The 17,014-nt window shown below is 45.9% G+C and overlaps 1 protein-coding gene across 5 annotated transcripts in view; it reads left to right on the forward strand.

Annotated features, from left to right (window-relative positions):
• Positions 1-749: 749 nt before the first annotated feature.
• The window catches only part of Ppil2 (peptidylprolyl isomerase like 2), a 43,563-nt gene continuing 27,298 nt past the window's right edge, over positions 750-17,014 (forward strand). For all 5 annotated transcript variants that reach the window (XR_009587211.1, XR_009587210.1, XM_060371371.1 and 2 more), the window contains exons 1-9: positions 750-884; positions 2,146-2,195; positions 5,330-5,375; positions 6,068-6,130; positions 8,501-8,552; positions 12,897-12,948; positions 15,135-15,226; positions 15,812-15,901; positions 16,587-16,662. Coding sequence is in view for 3 of the 5 variants with exons in the window: in XM_060371371.1 (XP_060227354.1) it covers positions 853-884; positions 2,146-2,195; positions 5,330-5,375; positions 6,068-6,130; positions 8,501-8,552; positions 12,897-12,948; positions 15,135-15,226; positions 15,812-15,901; positions 16,587-16,662 (553 nt within the window). In the remaining 2 variants the exon portion in view is untranslated. The remainder of the gene's footprint in view (positions 885-2,145; positions 2,196-5,329; positions 5,376-6,067; positions 6,131-8,500; positions 8,553-12,896; positions 12,949-15,134; positions 15,227-15,811; positions 15,902-16,586; positions 16,663-17,014) is intronic.

Genomic DNA, 17,014 nt, shown 5'->3' on the forward strand with positions numbered 1-17,014 from the left:
TGAGTAAGAACACTGGCTGCTCTTCCAAAGGACGTGCAGTCAATTCCTGGCTCCCACACGGCAGCTCACAACCATCTGTAATTCCAGTTTCACGGGATCCAACACCCTCAAACAGACAAACACCAATGCAGGCAAAACATCAATGCACATAAAGAATATAAACAGCAAGGTTAGGCTGGAGAGTTGGCTTAGCTGCATGAGCTGTGTAAAAGCTGCGTAAGCCCGGCAAGGAGAACCAACTCCTGAAACTTGTCATCTGAGCGTTATACACTCCATTTTAAAAAGGAAATTCTGGACGAATTCGCCAGGGCCTTGAGTGTAGACAGGAGACCCAGACCAAGGATCTGGTCCCAGGGAAGGAAGCAGAGAGGGTATCTGGCCCCAGAGACCAGGGAGGGCTTGATTACCTGCCACCTAATGAGTCTCTGCCACCTGATGGGTCTGGAGGGCTTGGGGACCGAGTGAGAGAGAGAAGAGTTGGGTACAGTAGAATGGACACGGTTGTGAAGAAGAGTCAAGAGACTGAAGGCCTTCAGATATAAGGGAGGGCAAGTCTGAGCGAGTCTGGCTAGCACAGCACGGAGTGGACAAAGGAGCCAGACAGTGCATCGAGAAGTCTTAGAGAAGTCGGGACGGCGGCCGATGGGAAACAGGAAAAATGGATTCTACTAAAAGCCTCAGTCCTGCAAAGCGCTCCGGCCAGCACGTACCCTGGGCACCTGGAAACTACAGTTCCCAGAATGCCTACTTCCGACTTCCGGCACCCGGTGAGTCGAGCTCCGGAAGTAGTTGAGAGAGCGGAGGCGCCAGAGTCTGAGAGTCGGCTGCGGTGGTTTCGGGTTTATCTTCACCATGGGGAAGCGACAGCACCAGAAAGACAAGATGTAAGTTGGGTCGCACCTCTCGTCTCAGCTGTCGCCGTCCTGAAGGCCTCAGCTCTCGCAGGCGCCGCGTTGTTCCTCTGCGCGGCCTCCGCGGGTCAGGGCGTTCTGCTGGCCGGACTCTCTGGGGCTTGCCCCTACCGCCCCCCGTTTCTGCCCGCGAGCTTTGCCCAAAAGTTGGTTGTCCTGCATAGCCAGGCCGCTTACACACTGGCCTTCTGCTCAAGACTAGCGGGCCGTCCTCCATGTTCCCCTCCATTTGCTACCGTACTTGTCTGTTTTCTGTAACTAGTGTAGTCGTTCTCCCCGCCTCAGCCGGAGACCGCTTGCAAGGAAGGGTACCTTTGATTTCTGTATTGCCAAATCTAGTGTTCAGTTTTCAGTCTTTGGGCTTCTTCCCTTTCCTAAGCCGGCCCTTAGTGGGATCTTTCACGCGTTTTGCTTTTTAATCTGCGTCAGTAATTCTCCTTTTTCATTCTTTGCTGGGTTTCCCCTCCTCTGGTCCCAAACCTCATGGCTATCGCCTTAATTTCTGTTCTCTGGCTGATCTGTTCTAGTAGTCTGAGTTGATCTCTCTCCCGCGCACTATCAGCTCTTTCACTTAGTGCTTTGCTTGGAAAACTTACAGCTTTCTCAAAATTAGTATGCCTGAAAGGGAACTTGGTCATTTTAACACCTAAGCCTGCAGTGTACCTGTCCTGTCCTAGTGGTTACATATTAAGTCCCTGATTTACTATATGTAATCGGAAGACAATTCCCACAGTAAACAGTAACGCAGTAGAAACCTGCACACAGCAACTGGAGCTATGTTAGATCATGTTTGGGTCCCGCTCAAAACCACCCAGCAGCGTCGTCACACGTAAGGCAAATATAGAGTGCTTTCCATGATCTTTAAGACTCATTTGTGGCCCAGCCACCGCCCTTGCTACCACATACCTCATGACACTCTCCTCCAGTATCTCCTTTCTGGAACACATCCAGCTTGTCCTGCCTCCAGCCTCAGAAAGTATTATTCCTGCAAAGGGCTTCCCCAGACCTCAGTATGCCTGACTCTTTCTCCCTTGCAGATCTATAAATCCAGTTCATTTCCTTCAGGGAAAGGCACTACTGATGTTTATGTATCTTTGTTTTCTGTGCTTATTTATGTGCCTGACACTGTAGATGTTTGACTGCCCTTGGCAAGTGTGTGACAGTTCTGGCATAAGTTACTTCTGTAGCCTGTCTTCTCTGTGATGGAACTAGAAATATCCTCTGTTTTCCTCAGGTACATCACTTGTGCTGAGTACACTCACTTCTATGGTGGCAGGAAGCCAGGTAAGGGGGTGCTGGTGGTCTGAGGAATGCTGTCTGTAGGAATGCCTGCATGTATGTCTGCGTGAGGGTGCCAGATCCCCTGGAATTGGAGTTACAGACAGTTAGAGGAGTGGCGATGTGGGTCCTGGGAATTGAACCTGGGTCCTCTGGAGGAGCAGCCAATGCTCTTAACTGATAAGTTGTCTCTCCAGCCTTATTATATATATATATATATTTTTTTTTCTTTTTCTTTTTAAAGGTAGTCTTTTTATATAGCTCAGGCTGGTCTTTTTGTGGTTGTTGTTGTAATTTTTAAAAAAATTATTTACTTTCTTATTAATTACAGTTTATTCACTTTGTATCTCAGCTGTAGCCCCCCCTCCCTCGTCCCCTCCCAATCTCACCCTCCCTCCCTCTTCTTCTCCTATGCCCCTCATCAGGCTGGTCTTGAACTCAAGACTAGTCTTTGGAATTACAGGCATGTGCCACTGTGCCTAGTCATAGTCACAGCTGTAATGTTAGTAAAGAATATGTGCTTTAAAAATAATTGTCTGGGGGGGCAGGGAGGATGGGAGTGGGAGAGGAGGAGGGATGGGGCAACAGTAAGGACGTAAAGTAAATTAAAAAATAAGTAAAAATTAAATAATTCTTTGAGGCTGGTCGTTGGTGGCACATGCCTTTTATTCAGCACTTGGGAGGCAGAGGCAGGTGGGTCTCTGAGTTTGAGGCCAGCCTGGTCTACAGAATGACTTTCAGGACAGCCAAGGCTACACGGGGAAACCCTGTCTTGAAAAACCAAAAAGAAAAAAAAAAATTCTATAAGCCAGGCAGTGGTGGCACACATCTTTGATTCAGCGCTCAGGAGGCAGAGGCAGGTGGGTCTCTGAGTTCAAGCCCAGCCTGGTCTACAGAGTGAGTTCCAGGTCAGTCGGGCCTACCCTGAGAAACCATGCTTCAAAAAACTAGAGGGGGGATATATATACTTGGCTCAGTCCATTTGAAGAAACCTGTGCCCTGGTGCCTGCATGCTAGGCAAACACTTTTCTCCAGCTCAGGAATATGTGGGTTTTTTTTTTTTTTCCTTGTGTTTTAAGATTTTTGAAATGCTGGAGATCAAATCCAGGGCCTTGCATATGCTAAGCAAATGTTCTTCACTGAGCTACAGCTACAGTCACTCTTAAGAAAGGCGTTTTTGAAAAATGTAAAACTTTATTATTGTATATATGAGCTCAGGTGTGGGTATGCCATGATTCCTATGTGGACGTCAGAGGAGGCCAACGTCATAGACTTGGCTCTCCTATCTTTTTGTAGGTCCCAGGAATTGAACTCAGGTGGTCAGGTTTACATGGCAAGAGCCTTTATCCACTGAGTCATCTTGCTGGCCCTCTGAGGGTTTTTGTTTTGTTTTGCTTTGTAGCTCAGGCTAGCCTATACTGTGTAGTCCAGACAAACCTTGATCTTGAGATTCTCTTCTGTCAACTTCTTGAGTACTAGGATTATAGGCATGGGACTTTTATTCTTGCTTTAAAGATTCCCTTACTTGATGTATGAGTGTTAGTCTGCATATGTATATGCACCCTGCTGTGTCTGCCCTGGGAGGCCAGGAGAGGCACTGGAGCCCCTGGCACTGGAGTGATACTATGAGCCACCACGTGGGTGCTGGGAATGAAACATGGATTCTCTGAAAGAGCAGCCAGTGCTCTTAAGCACTGCGCCATCTCTAGCTCCTTGATTCGTGTTATGATAATATCAAAGAGTCTGTGTGAAGCCAAGGTTAGAGGTTCATGTCTTTAATCCTAGGACAGCCAGAGCACACAAAGAAACCCTGTCTCAAAAAAGCAAACAGAAAGGTTCTCCGTGTGTGTATGTATGAGTGTGTGTGTATGGGGGTGCACGGGTGTTTGGAAGCTGGAGGTTGACATTGGGTGTCTTCCTCTGTTGATTATCCATCTTCAAAAAAAGTAATGTTTTTCATATCATTTTGCATTATATTTTATAAGGCTTATATTTTATAAGGCTTGTTTATATGTATGTTGGAATTTGTATGAGTATATGACACATACATGTGGGTGCCCTGGAGGCCCTGGTTGTCCATAAGAACATCAAGTGTTTTTAACCTCTGAGCTATTTTTGCAGCCCCTTGTTTGTTTGTTTTCAAAACAGGGTCCCCATGTGGCCTTGGCTATCCTGAAACTCACTATGTAAATCAAACTGGTCTTGAACTCACAGAAATTCACCTGCCTCTGCATCCAGCTGCTGGGATTAAAGGTGTGCTTCACTGCCCAGCCTGCCTCTTGTGGAGACAGGGTCTGTCATAAACCTCAAGCTGGTTTGGGCTGGTTTGTCGGTCAGTTTTTTCTGTTTCTACCTACAGTGAAGTACACACTCTTAGCCACTGAGCCACTTCTCTAGCACCTATTTTTATTATTTTTAGGTGAGAGAGTGAGTGAATGAGAGAGAGACTGTGTGTGTGTATATATGTGTTTGTATGTGTGTGTGCAGACACCTGCCTTTAGAGGTTCTCTGGTGAGTTTCAGGCAGTTGTGAGCCACCATATGTGGGTGTTAGGAACTAAACTCAGGTTGTCTGCAAGAGTGGGATGCCAAACCACCTTTCTAGGCTCCCACCAAAAAGGTTTTTCCCCTTCTTTGTGTAGCCCTGGCCGTCCTGGAACTCTCTGTAGACCAGGCTGGCCTCGAACTCAGAGATCTGGCCTCTGCCTCCGGAGAGCTGTGATTAAAGGTGTGTGCCACCACTGTTAGCAGCTACCAAAAGATTGTTAATGTAGGCCAGAAGGTGTAGCTCAGTCATACTCCTAGCATGTAGTGTATACAAGGCCCTGAGTTCGATCTCCAGCGACACATAACACTCTTCTCTCTCGAAACAACAGCAGCAAAAGATTTAATCCATAGTAGTGTAGATTTTTGTTGTTGTTGTTTTGTTTTTGGTTTTTGAAACAGGGTTTCTGGGTGTAATAGTCCTAGCTGTTTGGAACTTGATTTGTAGACCAGAGACCCACCTGCCTTGGCCTCCCAAGCGCTGGGATCAAAGGTGTGCGCCACCACACCTGGCAAACTAATGTAGTTTTAATGGTAGGCATACATAGATGAAATATTTCCAAATAAGTTTTCTGTGTTTTATTTCATTTTAAACAGAAACAACACAGACAGCTTTTCGCCGCTTACCTTTTGATCACTGCAGGTAAAATCTTTAAAGCCTTCTGTTTTCTTTTGGTTAAGTATCATTTCTCCCAAATTATGTGTGTGTGTTTTAAGGTAGGGTCTTTTAACTCTGTAGCTTGGGCTGGCCTTGAACTCTTAATTCTCTTGCTGTTATCTCCCAAGTATTAGGCTGCCATACCTGGGTCTGGACTATATTTGCATAGATTTTTACATAGGCAGTTGATCATGCTTGATCTGAAAAATTCAAAATTTGAAATATTCCCAAATTCAAAACTCTTTGAAGCCTGATGTGATACTAAGAAAGTTAAAATTTGGAGCGTTTTGAATTTTCAGTTTAGGGATGTTCGACCTGTGCCATTTGTGTGAGCTTGGCCTTTGAGATGCATGCAGGGATTTTTCTGTGCCTCTCAAGATAACACTGAACTGGGAGAAAGCGGCTCAGCCATGAGGACAGTGTATGAGTATTTCCTGCTTATTGTGTCTGTGTTTACCAGTTTTACTTTTTAGCTTCATTCATACCTTCTGAGGTTGGCTAGACCCTATTGTTAACCTATTTTATGTCCGAGAGGATTAGTGCTTAGAAGAGACAGTGCCCTGTTTTTAGTGGTTTGGTGTCAGGGCCAGAAGGTACTGGAACTGTTGGGAAGGTTGTGGGAACCATAGCATGCTCAATACGCCTAGAAGCTGACCAGGAATTTCTTTCTTTTTCAGTCTCTCTCTGCAGCCTTTTGTCTACCCAGTCTGCACCCCGGAAGGTATCGTTTTTGACTTGCTGTGAGTTTCTTCTTAAATTTTAATTTTTTTTTCTATTTAATTTAGACATTTTATTGCAAGGTAGAGTATTTTTACAGACGACACATAGTGACTAATATTAAATGTACCTCTAGCCTTATGTATGTGCATAGATAATATGCATGTATAGCACAACAAAAATATATTTTGTAAGTGTAACATAATTCAGATCTGTGAAATAAAGGTGCACGCTTGAATAAAAGCAGTTTCCTTGCAGTTTACCTCTATTTAACCTTCCTCTACTGCATGAACTAACAGGAAGTATTCAAAAGTACTATACAAACTAGTTATCCCTATCTTTTATCTATCTATCTATCTATCTATCTATTACACTTTATTCACTTTGTATCTCAGCTGTAGCCCCCTCCCTCGTCCCCTTCCAATCCCACCCTCCCTCCCTCATCTTCTCCTATGCTCCTCTAATTTTTTTGTGTATGTATGTATGTATGTCTGTGTGTGTGCACGAGTACATGCCTGAGTGTGTGGTATTTGTGTATGTGCAATTGTGTTCAGTTCCATGTATCTGTGGAGGCAGAGGTTGACCTCAGGGGTCTTTCTCTGTTGCTCTGAGACAAACCCCTGTTGGCGAACTAGGAACTTGCTGTTTTAGGTAGACTAGCTGACCAGCAAGCCCCATGTCTGCCTTTCTCAGTGCTCCCAGCTCCCACCTAAGTCACAGATTGTATGCTGTCTTGTCTGGCTTTTACATGCGTTGTGGGATACAAATTTCAGGTTTTTATGCTTGCATAGAAAGCACTTTTATTCATTGAGTTGTCTCCCCAGCACTCTATTTAATTTGACAGGATTATTAATATGGCAGGATTATTGATACCACTTAGAGAAAGGAATGTTGAGTTTGTGGCTCTAAGCAGGGACAAATTCATCAAAATCTTGTTCCTAGAAATCTCTTGAGGTCTGGGTGAGAGTCTTTGGGAATTGGGAGGAACAACAGGTTTTCAGGGACAAGGCAGAAGTGCTCTGTGAGCTCTAGAGGCAGTATTATGCTGTTGCCATGCTTGGAATGGAGATGGGTGCCCAGCTCCTTACCTGTCTGTACCTGATGTGGAATAGTGATGCCCTGGATACTCTCTGCTTGATAAAAGCAGAGCAGTAATGAAAGGTGCATTGTCCCCAGGATGCATTACACCCTATTTTATGTTCTAGATTATGTTATCTTTGCTTTATGTTTCAAGCTTGTTTTACATTCTAAAGTTTTTTCTAAAACTTATTAAAAAATGGAAAATACTTCAGTAGAACATTTAATCATAATGTTCTCACTCTCCAGGATCATCACTGAATGTTTATGCTCTCTTGGCTCTGTACACAGATTTTTTTTTTTTTTTTTTTGGTGGGGTGGAAAGGTTAAGGGAGGTCTCCCTGTGTTGCCCTGGCTGGTGTTGAATATGTGGGCTCAAGTGACTTCCTGCCTTCATCTCGTAAACAGCTAGGCTTACACTGCGCGCTGGCTCACCACCATGCATGACTGCAAGTAGAATTTTTGATGCTGACCCAGTTTTTATTGTTGTTGTTCTTGGAGACCGGATTTCTCTGTGTAGCCTTGGCTGGCCTTGAACTCATCGCAATCTGCCTGCCTCTGCTTCTCTGACTGATGGGATCACAGGCGTGCACCACCAGGCCCAGCTAGCTGATCCAGTATTTTTTGTTGTTGTTGTTTGCCCTTTTACACAGTTAAAGTTCTTGTTGGTATGTAACTGCAGTAAAACTCCTGCAAATGCCAAGTGTAGCTTAGTGGAAAAGCACATTCTTGGTGTGCCCAAGGCATTTATTCAGTCTCCAATACCAGACAACCCTGGTTACTGAATACACTTGAAAACACACGAATCTACAAATGCATGCCCACTCTGAAGAAGGTGTTCTTCCCTTCTGTAGTGGGTTGTGGCCCTAAGGGCCTCTGGTGTTGTCACAGACAGCTACATGCTCTAGTGAATTTTTAAAAAGACTTATTTGTTTATTTTGGTTTTTTGAGACAGGGTTTCTCTATGTAGCCTTGGCTGTCCTGGTTTCACTTTGTACACCAGGCTCGAACTCACAGAGATCCGCCTGCCTCTGCCTCCCTGAGTTCCAGGATTACAGACATATGCCAGATTTATTTTTATTTTATGTGTGTGGATGTTTTTGCCTGCATGTGTGTCTGTGCGGCGCATTTGTGCAGTGCCTGTGGAAGCTGGGAGAGAATATTGGATTCTCTGGAACTGGAGTTACAGATGGTTGTTAATTGCCATATTATGTGGGTGCTGGGAACTTGGGTCCTCTGCAGAAGCACCAAGTGTTCTTAACTGCTGAGCCATCTCTCCAGCCCCTGTGACACTTTTTGTTCTCTCTTCCCATCAGGAACATTGTTCCATGGCTTAAGAAGTATGGGACCAATCCCAGCAATGGAGAGGTAGGTGGTCATGCAGAATTCCATGTTACCGGGGAGAGCTGTGCTCCTGGCTTTGCTTTTCTCATGTACTCAGTACTGGAGAACTGCTCACAGGGCGTGGGAGTGACAGCCCTCCACTTTGCAGAGATCTTGCGTCTGTGTACACATACGTGCATGTACAGTTGGCCCTCTATTTGCAGGTTCTACGTTCTTGGATTCAATCAACCATGCTCAAAAAAAGTATCTGTTGAAAAGTTGTGTTTGAACTGAATATTTATACACTTTTCCATGTCATTTTCCCTAAACAGTATCAGAAAGTAATTATTTATGTAGCATTTAGGTTGTAATAGGTAGCAAGCAATCTAGAGATGGCTTAACATTGATGGGTTCTTTTTCAAATATTACAGCATTTTATGAGACTGGAATGTTTGTGGATTTTGGTGTCCTGAGCAGTCTTAGTACTAATCTGTCACTGTACGCCACTATCTATGTCTTTGTTTGCTCAAGACAGATCTTACTGTAGGCCAGGTTGTCTCCTCACTCACAGCAGTCCCACCCCAGCCTCCGTGTCTGGCTGGATCACAGTATGTGCCTCATCTGTATCTTGCTGTGTGTGCTCTACAAGGTGCCGGGGAGTCTCAAAGGTGTTAGTGCAGAAAGCACAGCCTTTTCTGCGAGACTGTGTCTTTTAAAAAGGATGGTTTATTTTTACATGTGTTTAGTGTGTGTGTGTGTGTGTGTGTGTGTGTGTGTGTGTGTCTAAGCCTGCATGTATAGCTGTGCTAGTGTATATGCCATGGCACAGGGTTAGAGGACAGTTTGTCAGATTCAGTTCTTTCCTCCCACCATGTGGGTTCTAGGGCTCTAACCAGGTTGGCAGGCTTGGTGACAAGTGACTTTACCTGCTGAGCTGTCTTTGGTCTTGTGTCTGTCTGTAGCCGAGGTGTACTGAATCTTCTGTCATTTGCCAGTCGCAGCAATAATGTGGGCCCATGCACATTTCTGAGCACGCAGGAGTATTATTCTAGGACTCAAAAGTAGGTGCATTGTCAGTTTACACAATTACTGGCCAGCTGCCCTTGAAAATTGTTGTAGTATTTTAAGTTCTTAAGAACAGTATGCAGAAAAAAAAAAAAAAAAAAAAAAAACGCTTCTTGCCTAAGTCCTTGACAATTCTGGGACTCATCAGGGTTGGTTTATTTATTTATTTATTTTTTGGTTTGGTTTGGTTTTTGAGACAGGGTTTCTCTGTGTAGCCGTGGCTGTCCTGGAACTTACTTTATAGAACAGGCCAGCCTTGAACTCAGAGATCCTCCTGCCTCTGCCTCCAGAGTGCTGGATTAAAGATGTGCACCACCACACCGAGCTCAATTTGTTTTTGTTTTTGTTTTAAATGGGCAAAAAGAAAAAAGAAAGTTGTATTTATATCAACTAAGCCTCTTCCTGTATGACCTGTATACAGGTCCAGTACTGGGACTTTGGAAGAATATTTGCAGATTTAGACTGTAGGTCATTCTCTAGCCACTTTCCACACATTTAATCAGCCTCTGGTCTTTTGGTCCCTTTGTGTCTCCTTTCCTTGTGTGGGCCTTATTTTCCTTCAATTCAGCTGTACCTGTTAAGAAGGCATCAACCTAGCTGGGCACCATGGTACACACCTGTGATCCCAGCACTTTGGGAGGCAGAGGCAGGTGGATCTCTGTAAATTGGAGGCCATCTTGGTCTACAAAGCGAGTCCAAGACAGCCAGGACTACACAGAGAAACCCTGTTTCAAAAAAACCCAAATAAAACAAAACAGAAAGAAGGCATCAACATGGCCTGTCCAGGGCCCAATGTCAAGGGGCAGTTAGGTTAGGTGTGTCACTAAAATGACACAGAGAGGGATGGTGAGGAAAGAGGGAGGATAGATGGGCTGAGGATGTCTCTTAGGAGCTACTCCTATGCTAGTCCTGAGGATAAGAGAGATGATGGCATTTAGATGTCGTATTGGGGAACCTGGAGTTAGTCTGGATAGGTTGGCAGCCCAGGCAGAGTCATGATCTGACCTGTGTTGAGGATAGCTCTGGTGTTGTCAGGACGGTGCTCTAAGGAGCCCGGTGGCCCCGGGGAGAGCAGTCAGGAGTTATGCGAGGTGCGGTGTGTGAACTTGGGCCAGGTGGGAGGCAGAGAGAAAGAGCTGTGGAGACTAGACAAGCAAGATGTTTCAGAGTCCTGTCTTTGAGGCACAGTGATGTCTTGGGGACGGTTCAGTGCAGCAAGAGCCTCCTGAGCAGGTGCCATGGTCCTGATCAACAGTAAGGGCTGGTGGAAACTGGTAAGCAGTCCAGGTTCAGGATCTGAGGCCAGGCCCATTCCACTGCTGGTGACTGACCAAACTTGTTAACCTCCTGGAAGAGCCTGTTTTGAAGTAAGGTCCCATCCACAGGTTTCTGGGGGTTCTAAAACTTGGGGGAACATTTTCAACCCAGATCTAGGGAACTCTTAATGTAATGTGTTTAGTCTGGTGACTCTGCCGTTTCTGTTAGAGCAGATCATTTTGCTTCCTTCACTTCTCAGCCTGGGATAGGAGCTCTCCTGGGCTTGGGGTGCAGCTCAGTAAAGAGCACTTGCCTAGCTTGCAGAAAGTCTTGGCTTCCATTTTCTGGCACCACCCCTTCCCCAAAAATCCACACACACAAAATCCCAAACAAAACAAAATAAAAGCCTTTAAGACTCCACCTACTAGGTGTCATGAAGCTGGCCACAGTCTTACTGTCCCTGGTGAGTGTCTGTGCCTGGTGTGGGGTTCCAGATTCTTTCCAGCATGGATGTATGTGTTGCTGCCTGCTTCTTCCACTTATTGAAGAAAGGGAGCTGTGCTATCCAGAGAGGTCTTAGACTGCTTCCAGAGCCTGTGAGCTCTCTTGAGCTGCCTGGGGTAGAAGCAGTTTGCTTTTCTTCTTGGAGTTCCTCACTTGAGAGTGTGACCAATATTTTCAGCTGACAGCCATGGAGCTCCAGCAGCTTTTTCTGAGGCCCCAGCCTGGGAGGACATCTTTTAGGGCTTTCTCGTCATGAGGTCCCTGCTGCCTGCCTGTACTTTGTAGTTGGTTGGTCTCTGCCGACTAAGGATGTCAACCTGGGGCGCTCCTGCTGCAACCCTGCCCTTTGCTGTCTTATTCTCTGCCCTTCTCTGTTGCCACCCCTGATGTCTTAATCTGCAGCTATCCTCATGGCCTCTGTCTCTTTTCTGGTGGACACTATAATTCAGTTACACCTAGGTGCTTTTTATGTTTACACTCTGCATCACAGCTGCTCTTTGGGGTATTGAATCTTGTCATTTGGGCTATTTTCTGCAGCTGCCAAACTACATATAGCTCTTACTTTGGTCATGGCCAGAATCTGGGGCCATTTCTTTTTTTATGGAATCCCATAGGGTGTGTTCTATCATAATGCTCCTAGTCTGTGGGCATGTTGTTCTTCCCTTTCCTGCTATACCTAGGTCCTTACTCATGTTAAGCACATACTCTACCACTGAGCTACAGCATCAGTTTTTTCCACTTTCAATGTTTTGTTTCCTTTGAAAAAATATTTGTACCTTAGGATAAGCAGAATACATAGGTACTCTCATTAGCTTTATTTGTTACATTTATTTATTTTGTGTATTTGTGTGTGTATAGCACATGTGTCAGAGTACAACTTGTGGGAGTTCTCTCCTTCCTCTGTATAGGTCTTGCTGGACATGGAACACATCATGAGGATCAATGACTAGCACCTTTGCCAGCTGAGCCATTTCTCTGGCCCTCCTACTAGTTTTAGAACTATTCATTGTGTTGTTGTTAAGAATATGATGTGGCTATTTGAATGCCATGGTACAAATGTGGCCAGAGGACAACTCTTAGGAGTTGGTTCTCTCCCTCCACTATGGGTTTTAGGGTTGAGTTCAGGTTTTCAGGCTTGTCTGAAGTGGTAAGCTATCTCAATGGCCCTACACTCATTTTCAATTTCAGAAGTCATGTGTACTTCCCGTAGAAATGTTCAGACAAGGACTGAATATGGAGCTCAGTAGTAGAGCACACACTTGGGATATATAAGGTCCTGGTTTCGGTATGTGGCTCCTCAACATTTAGCCAGTGGTATGTTTACAAATCTGGGGATCTGCTCACAGCTGGCATCTACAGGTACATCAATGTAACTGCTGAGGCTAGCCATTCCTCAGGAGTCCTGGCTGGTCTTGGAGACTTCCCAGAAAGACTTTTGCCTTAGTGTAAGCTGTAGAGGGTGAGTCGGGCAGAGATCTTTCTGTTCTGTCCCTGTTACTCCTGATCTGTAGCCTCTGTGTTACCTTACCCTTTACTCATTATTGTTAATTATATGTCTTCCAGAAACTTGATGGGAAGTCCCTGATCAAGCTGAACTTTGCAAAGAACAGTGAAGGTGAGAGTCCCTTTTGTAGCCAGCTCTAGAATTGGCCCACAGAGCCCCCAAGTTCCTACTCTCACCAACTTCTCTTTCATAATCAGGCTTTCCTTCCTTTTTTCTTGTGGTCAGATGTTGAATAAAGGTCTAAGTAGTTTAGGTTTAGGTGGATCCCACAATGGCAGTTAGGCTGTTATGAGCTGCTGGTGCCATAGTTGGGCCTATTCCATGCCTGGCTGTGGCTGTGGCCTGTTCATGGCTGTAGGTGGAAGTTGCTCAGCCCAGGGCCCAGTGCGGCCAGCCCAGCTGTGGTTGTGTGTCTTTGGGAGGCATTTCCAGTCTGTTCTTCATTATCATTGCTGTCCTTCATTGCTGCTCCTTCAGACCTCTGCCCCACTTGGAGCCTCCTGCTCCAAGTCTCTAACCCTCTTGTTGCCTATCCAGATAATGTAGCTACAGTTCCAGCTGCCCTTTCCCTGTCTTGGGTCTGATCTTGTGCAAGTTCTTTGTGGTCTTGGCCAAGGGGTCTCCTTTCACACTGGTATGGGAACCGTGGGTGAGCTTGCTGTCAGTGCTCACTGGGCATTTTCCAGGGAAATGTTGCAAGCAAAGGTAAGGCTGCTATCTCTCTTCATTGACCTACAGCAGCCTTGGGTTCATAGGCCGTGTGGGGATGAGGTGTATGCAGGTGTGCGTCCATGCATATGTGTGTGGGTGTGTGGCCTTGAGTGAGAAGAGCTTTTGTTGGGAGGGGAGGAATCTAGGCAGGAGATATCCTCTCTGTTTCAGACAAGTAGAGGAAGGAAAAGGGCCAATAGGACACCCATTGAGGGCCGCAGACAGGGTCTGAGAGAAAACATGGTAAGAGGGAGCTGCATGAAGATCTGGGAAGAATATTCTAGGCAGAAGGTACAGGCAGAGCAAATGCAGACATATGCTCGAGGGTGTCCATGCATGCCAAGAGTCAATACTGTTGAATCCATGTGAGCAAGGGGTAGAGTCTGGGCATTTGGGAGATAGAGGCAGGTGGATCTCTGTGTTCAAGGCCAGTCTGGTCTACAGAGCGAGTTCTAGGACAGCCAAGGCTACACTGAGAAACAAAACAAACCCAGAAAACAAAAACAACAGAAAAAATAATGACTTACATTTTCAGAATAGCATTGTGACACTTATAAAATAAATGAATGGGAGTTCCCTGGTCACATCAAATAACTAGTGGTTAAGTAGTTAAATTTCCATAAGATGTGTATGAGAGATTTCTTTTTTATTTTGAAACTGAGGTGGTTTTTTACATTTTGTTTTTTGGGTTTTTTTTTTTTTTTTGTTGTTGTTGTTTGTTTGTTTGTTTTCTCTGTGTAGCCTTGGCTGTCCTGGACTCATTTTGTAGACCAGACTGGCCTCAAACTCCCAGAGATATGCTTGTCTCTGCCTCCTTGAGTTCTGGCATTAAAGGCGTGTGTCATCACACCTGGCTGAAACTGAGATTTTTATAAATCTTTCCAAATGCATGTAGGTGACATGTCTATTTGCCCTCCCCCTGTTTGTCTATTGGGACTCACTAACCAAGACCCTTGCTGGATGAGAGATGATCTGTTGAGGCAGGAATATGGGTACGCTAGCTGGCTGGCATTTGCCATAGAAAACTAGGTGAGGAGGGCCAGGGTAGTGGTGGGTACTGTGGATTATGAGAGGTAGAATGCAGTTGAGACAGGTTTCTGGAAAGATAAGCCTATATGGCATGGCTTTAAGGGGGGAAGGTGGTCACCTAAGCCAGTCTGGAGGCTATCAGACTATTGTGAGTAAGGCAAAACAAGGGTTTGGTCTTGTAGAATAGCGTAGGAATGGAGCATGAATGGCTGCCATCCCTGTGGTTTCCAGGTCTGCTCTAAGGTTCTGCCTTCTTCCTTTTATGATCCCTATTGGTTGCTCCCTAATCCCTTTTTCCCTTTGCTCCCTCTCTCCTTTTCTTGTCACACTGATTCTCAGAATCAGAGTGCAGAATTAGCACATGCTAGGCAAACACACTGCTACTGAGACTCCTTTTAAATTTCACTTTGAGACAATGTGCAGTTAAATTGTCCAGTGGCCTTGTGCTCTATTCTTCTGCCTCAGCTTCCTGGGTAGCTGGAGTTATAGATATGTGCTATTATGATAGTTTAATCAAAGCTCTTGAGGGCTACTAGCACTGTGTGTGCTTTCTCTAGGGCAGTATCACTGTCCAGTGCTGTATTCCGTGTTCACTGACAACACCCACATTGTGGCCATCAGGACAACTGGCAATGTCTACACCTATGAGGTACTGTCTGTGAGTGCTACTGTCTAATGTTGGGCCCTCGAGTGTGCTTTGGGAGTATTCCAACAGCCTGGCTGAGTGCTGGAGGTGAACCAGGAACAGTGAGCATACCTGTCCTCATGGGCTTAATAGCCTCCAGCACAAGACATCACCTCTGGCTAGGTAGCCCTCCTACTTTATGAGGGTTTAAAAGAAAGATCAAGTGACCTGAAACCTAGACAGGCAGGTCGGGCCACCTAAGCACAGTTCCTTGTATCCCAGGAACATGCCTTGTATCTCCATGTCTTCAGCATGGACCAACTCTGGAAGGAACGTGCGAGTAGAGGGAGATAGGAAGACACTAGGTTCTTAGGAGGGAGGAGGTTCGGGTTGGTGGGAGGGACAGGAGCTGTCTCCCTTCTCTACTCCATCTAGGACAGGGTGCAGGAGAGCCCATGCAGGACCTCTTGCTTGAAGCAGCCTGGTTGGTTTGGCTAGTTTCTGCCAGGAAGATGAGAACACCCCCAGGGCGGCTCTATGTGTGCTTGTTTACCTCTGACCTCCCTGCTGGAGCTTAGAAGGGGCCTCGATATCTCTGTCCTGCAATAGGCAGTGGAGCAGCTAAACATCAAGGCCAAGAACCTGAGGGACCTGCTAACTGATGAGCCCTTTTCCAGGCAAGACATCATTACCCTACAGGTAAGTAGCTTCACAGGGACTGCCTCCCCTTAACCCTCAGCTCCACCCTCTTCCTCCCAGCTTTCCTCAGGCTTGATGGCTTTCTGTACTGTAACATCCCTGGTTGCTGCTCCCCAATTATTCTTTAGTGCCATACCCCCTTCCAGCAGCCACCATGGACCTTGGCTGCCTTCTGGTTCTCATGGCTCCTGTATCAAGGATCCTATATCTGCCCCACAACCATTTTAGGCATCAGGACACTTAGGCTGCTCTGCAGGTCCCACCCCACTGCTTCAAGAGCAGCATCTGGCACCTTTGTCTCCATGGTAGTGGGTGAACGGTGAAAACTGACAGAAAACGGGGGTTTGGTCATGACAGGCTTAAAGGACTCTGTGTGTTACTCCCATCTGATTGAAGCTTGGCCCCATGGCTGCCCAATCCATATCCTTTGCTACCTGGCAGTGAGCCTTGCTTCTTATTTTTGTGGCCTGTAGGCAGGGCACACTGCTTGGTGAGTAGCTAGGCAGGCTGTGCTCTGGACTCATACCACCTCTGATTGTCACAGGGTCAGGCACAGCCTCCTCTGCTCAACTCCCTAGTCCTCAATTGGCTCAGCTGCAGCCTCTTCCCCTGGAGGCGCCTGAACAGATGCTTGACACAGCCCTGGCTGTACTGCTGAACTGCTGAGTGTTTCTTCTTGTCATAGGACCCTACCAATTTGGACAAATTCAATGTTTCCAATTTCTTTCATGTGAAGAATAATATGAAAATAATTGATCCAGGTACGAACAACTAAGGCTGCTGTGCGTAGAGTATAGGTATGCTGCTCGGGCAAGTGCTTCCTTCTTAAGGGTGGGGATGTGTGGGGACCCAGACACTGTGGCTCTAGATTGGGCTTTTGATTGGGCTGGAGAGATGGCTCAGAGGTTAAGTGCACTGGCTGTTCTTCCACAGGTCCTGGATTCAATTCCCAGCAACCACACCATCGATAATGAGATTTGGTGCCCTCTTCTGGCACGTAGGCACACATGCAGGCATTACACGGTGTAAATAATTAGCTTTTAAAAATCTTTTTAAAAAAGGCTTCAGATTTCTTTTTTTGGTGAAGCCCAGGCTGTCCTGAAATATGCTGTA

This window comes from Meriones unguiculatus, chromosome 17, assembly GCF_030254825.1.
Source record: "Meriones unguiculatus strain TT.TT164.6M chromosome 17, Bangor_MerUng_6.1, whole genome shotgun sequence".
Taxonomy (NCBI): Eukaryota; Metazoa; Chordata; class Mammalia; order Rodentia; family Muridae; genus Meriones; species Meriones unguiculatus.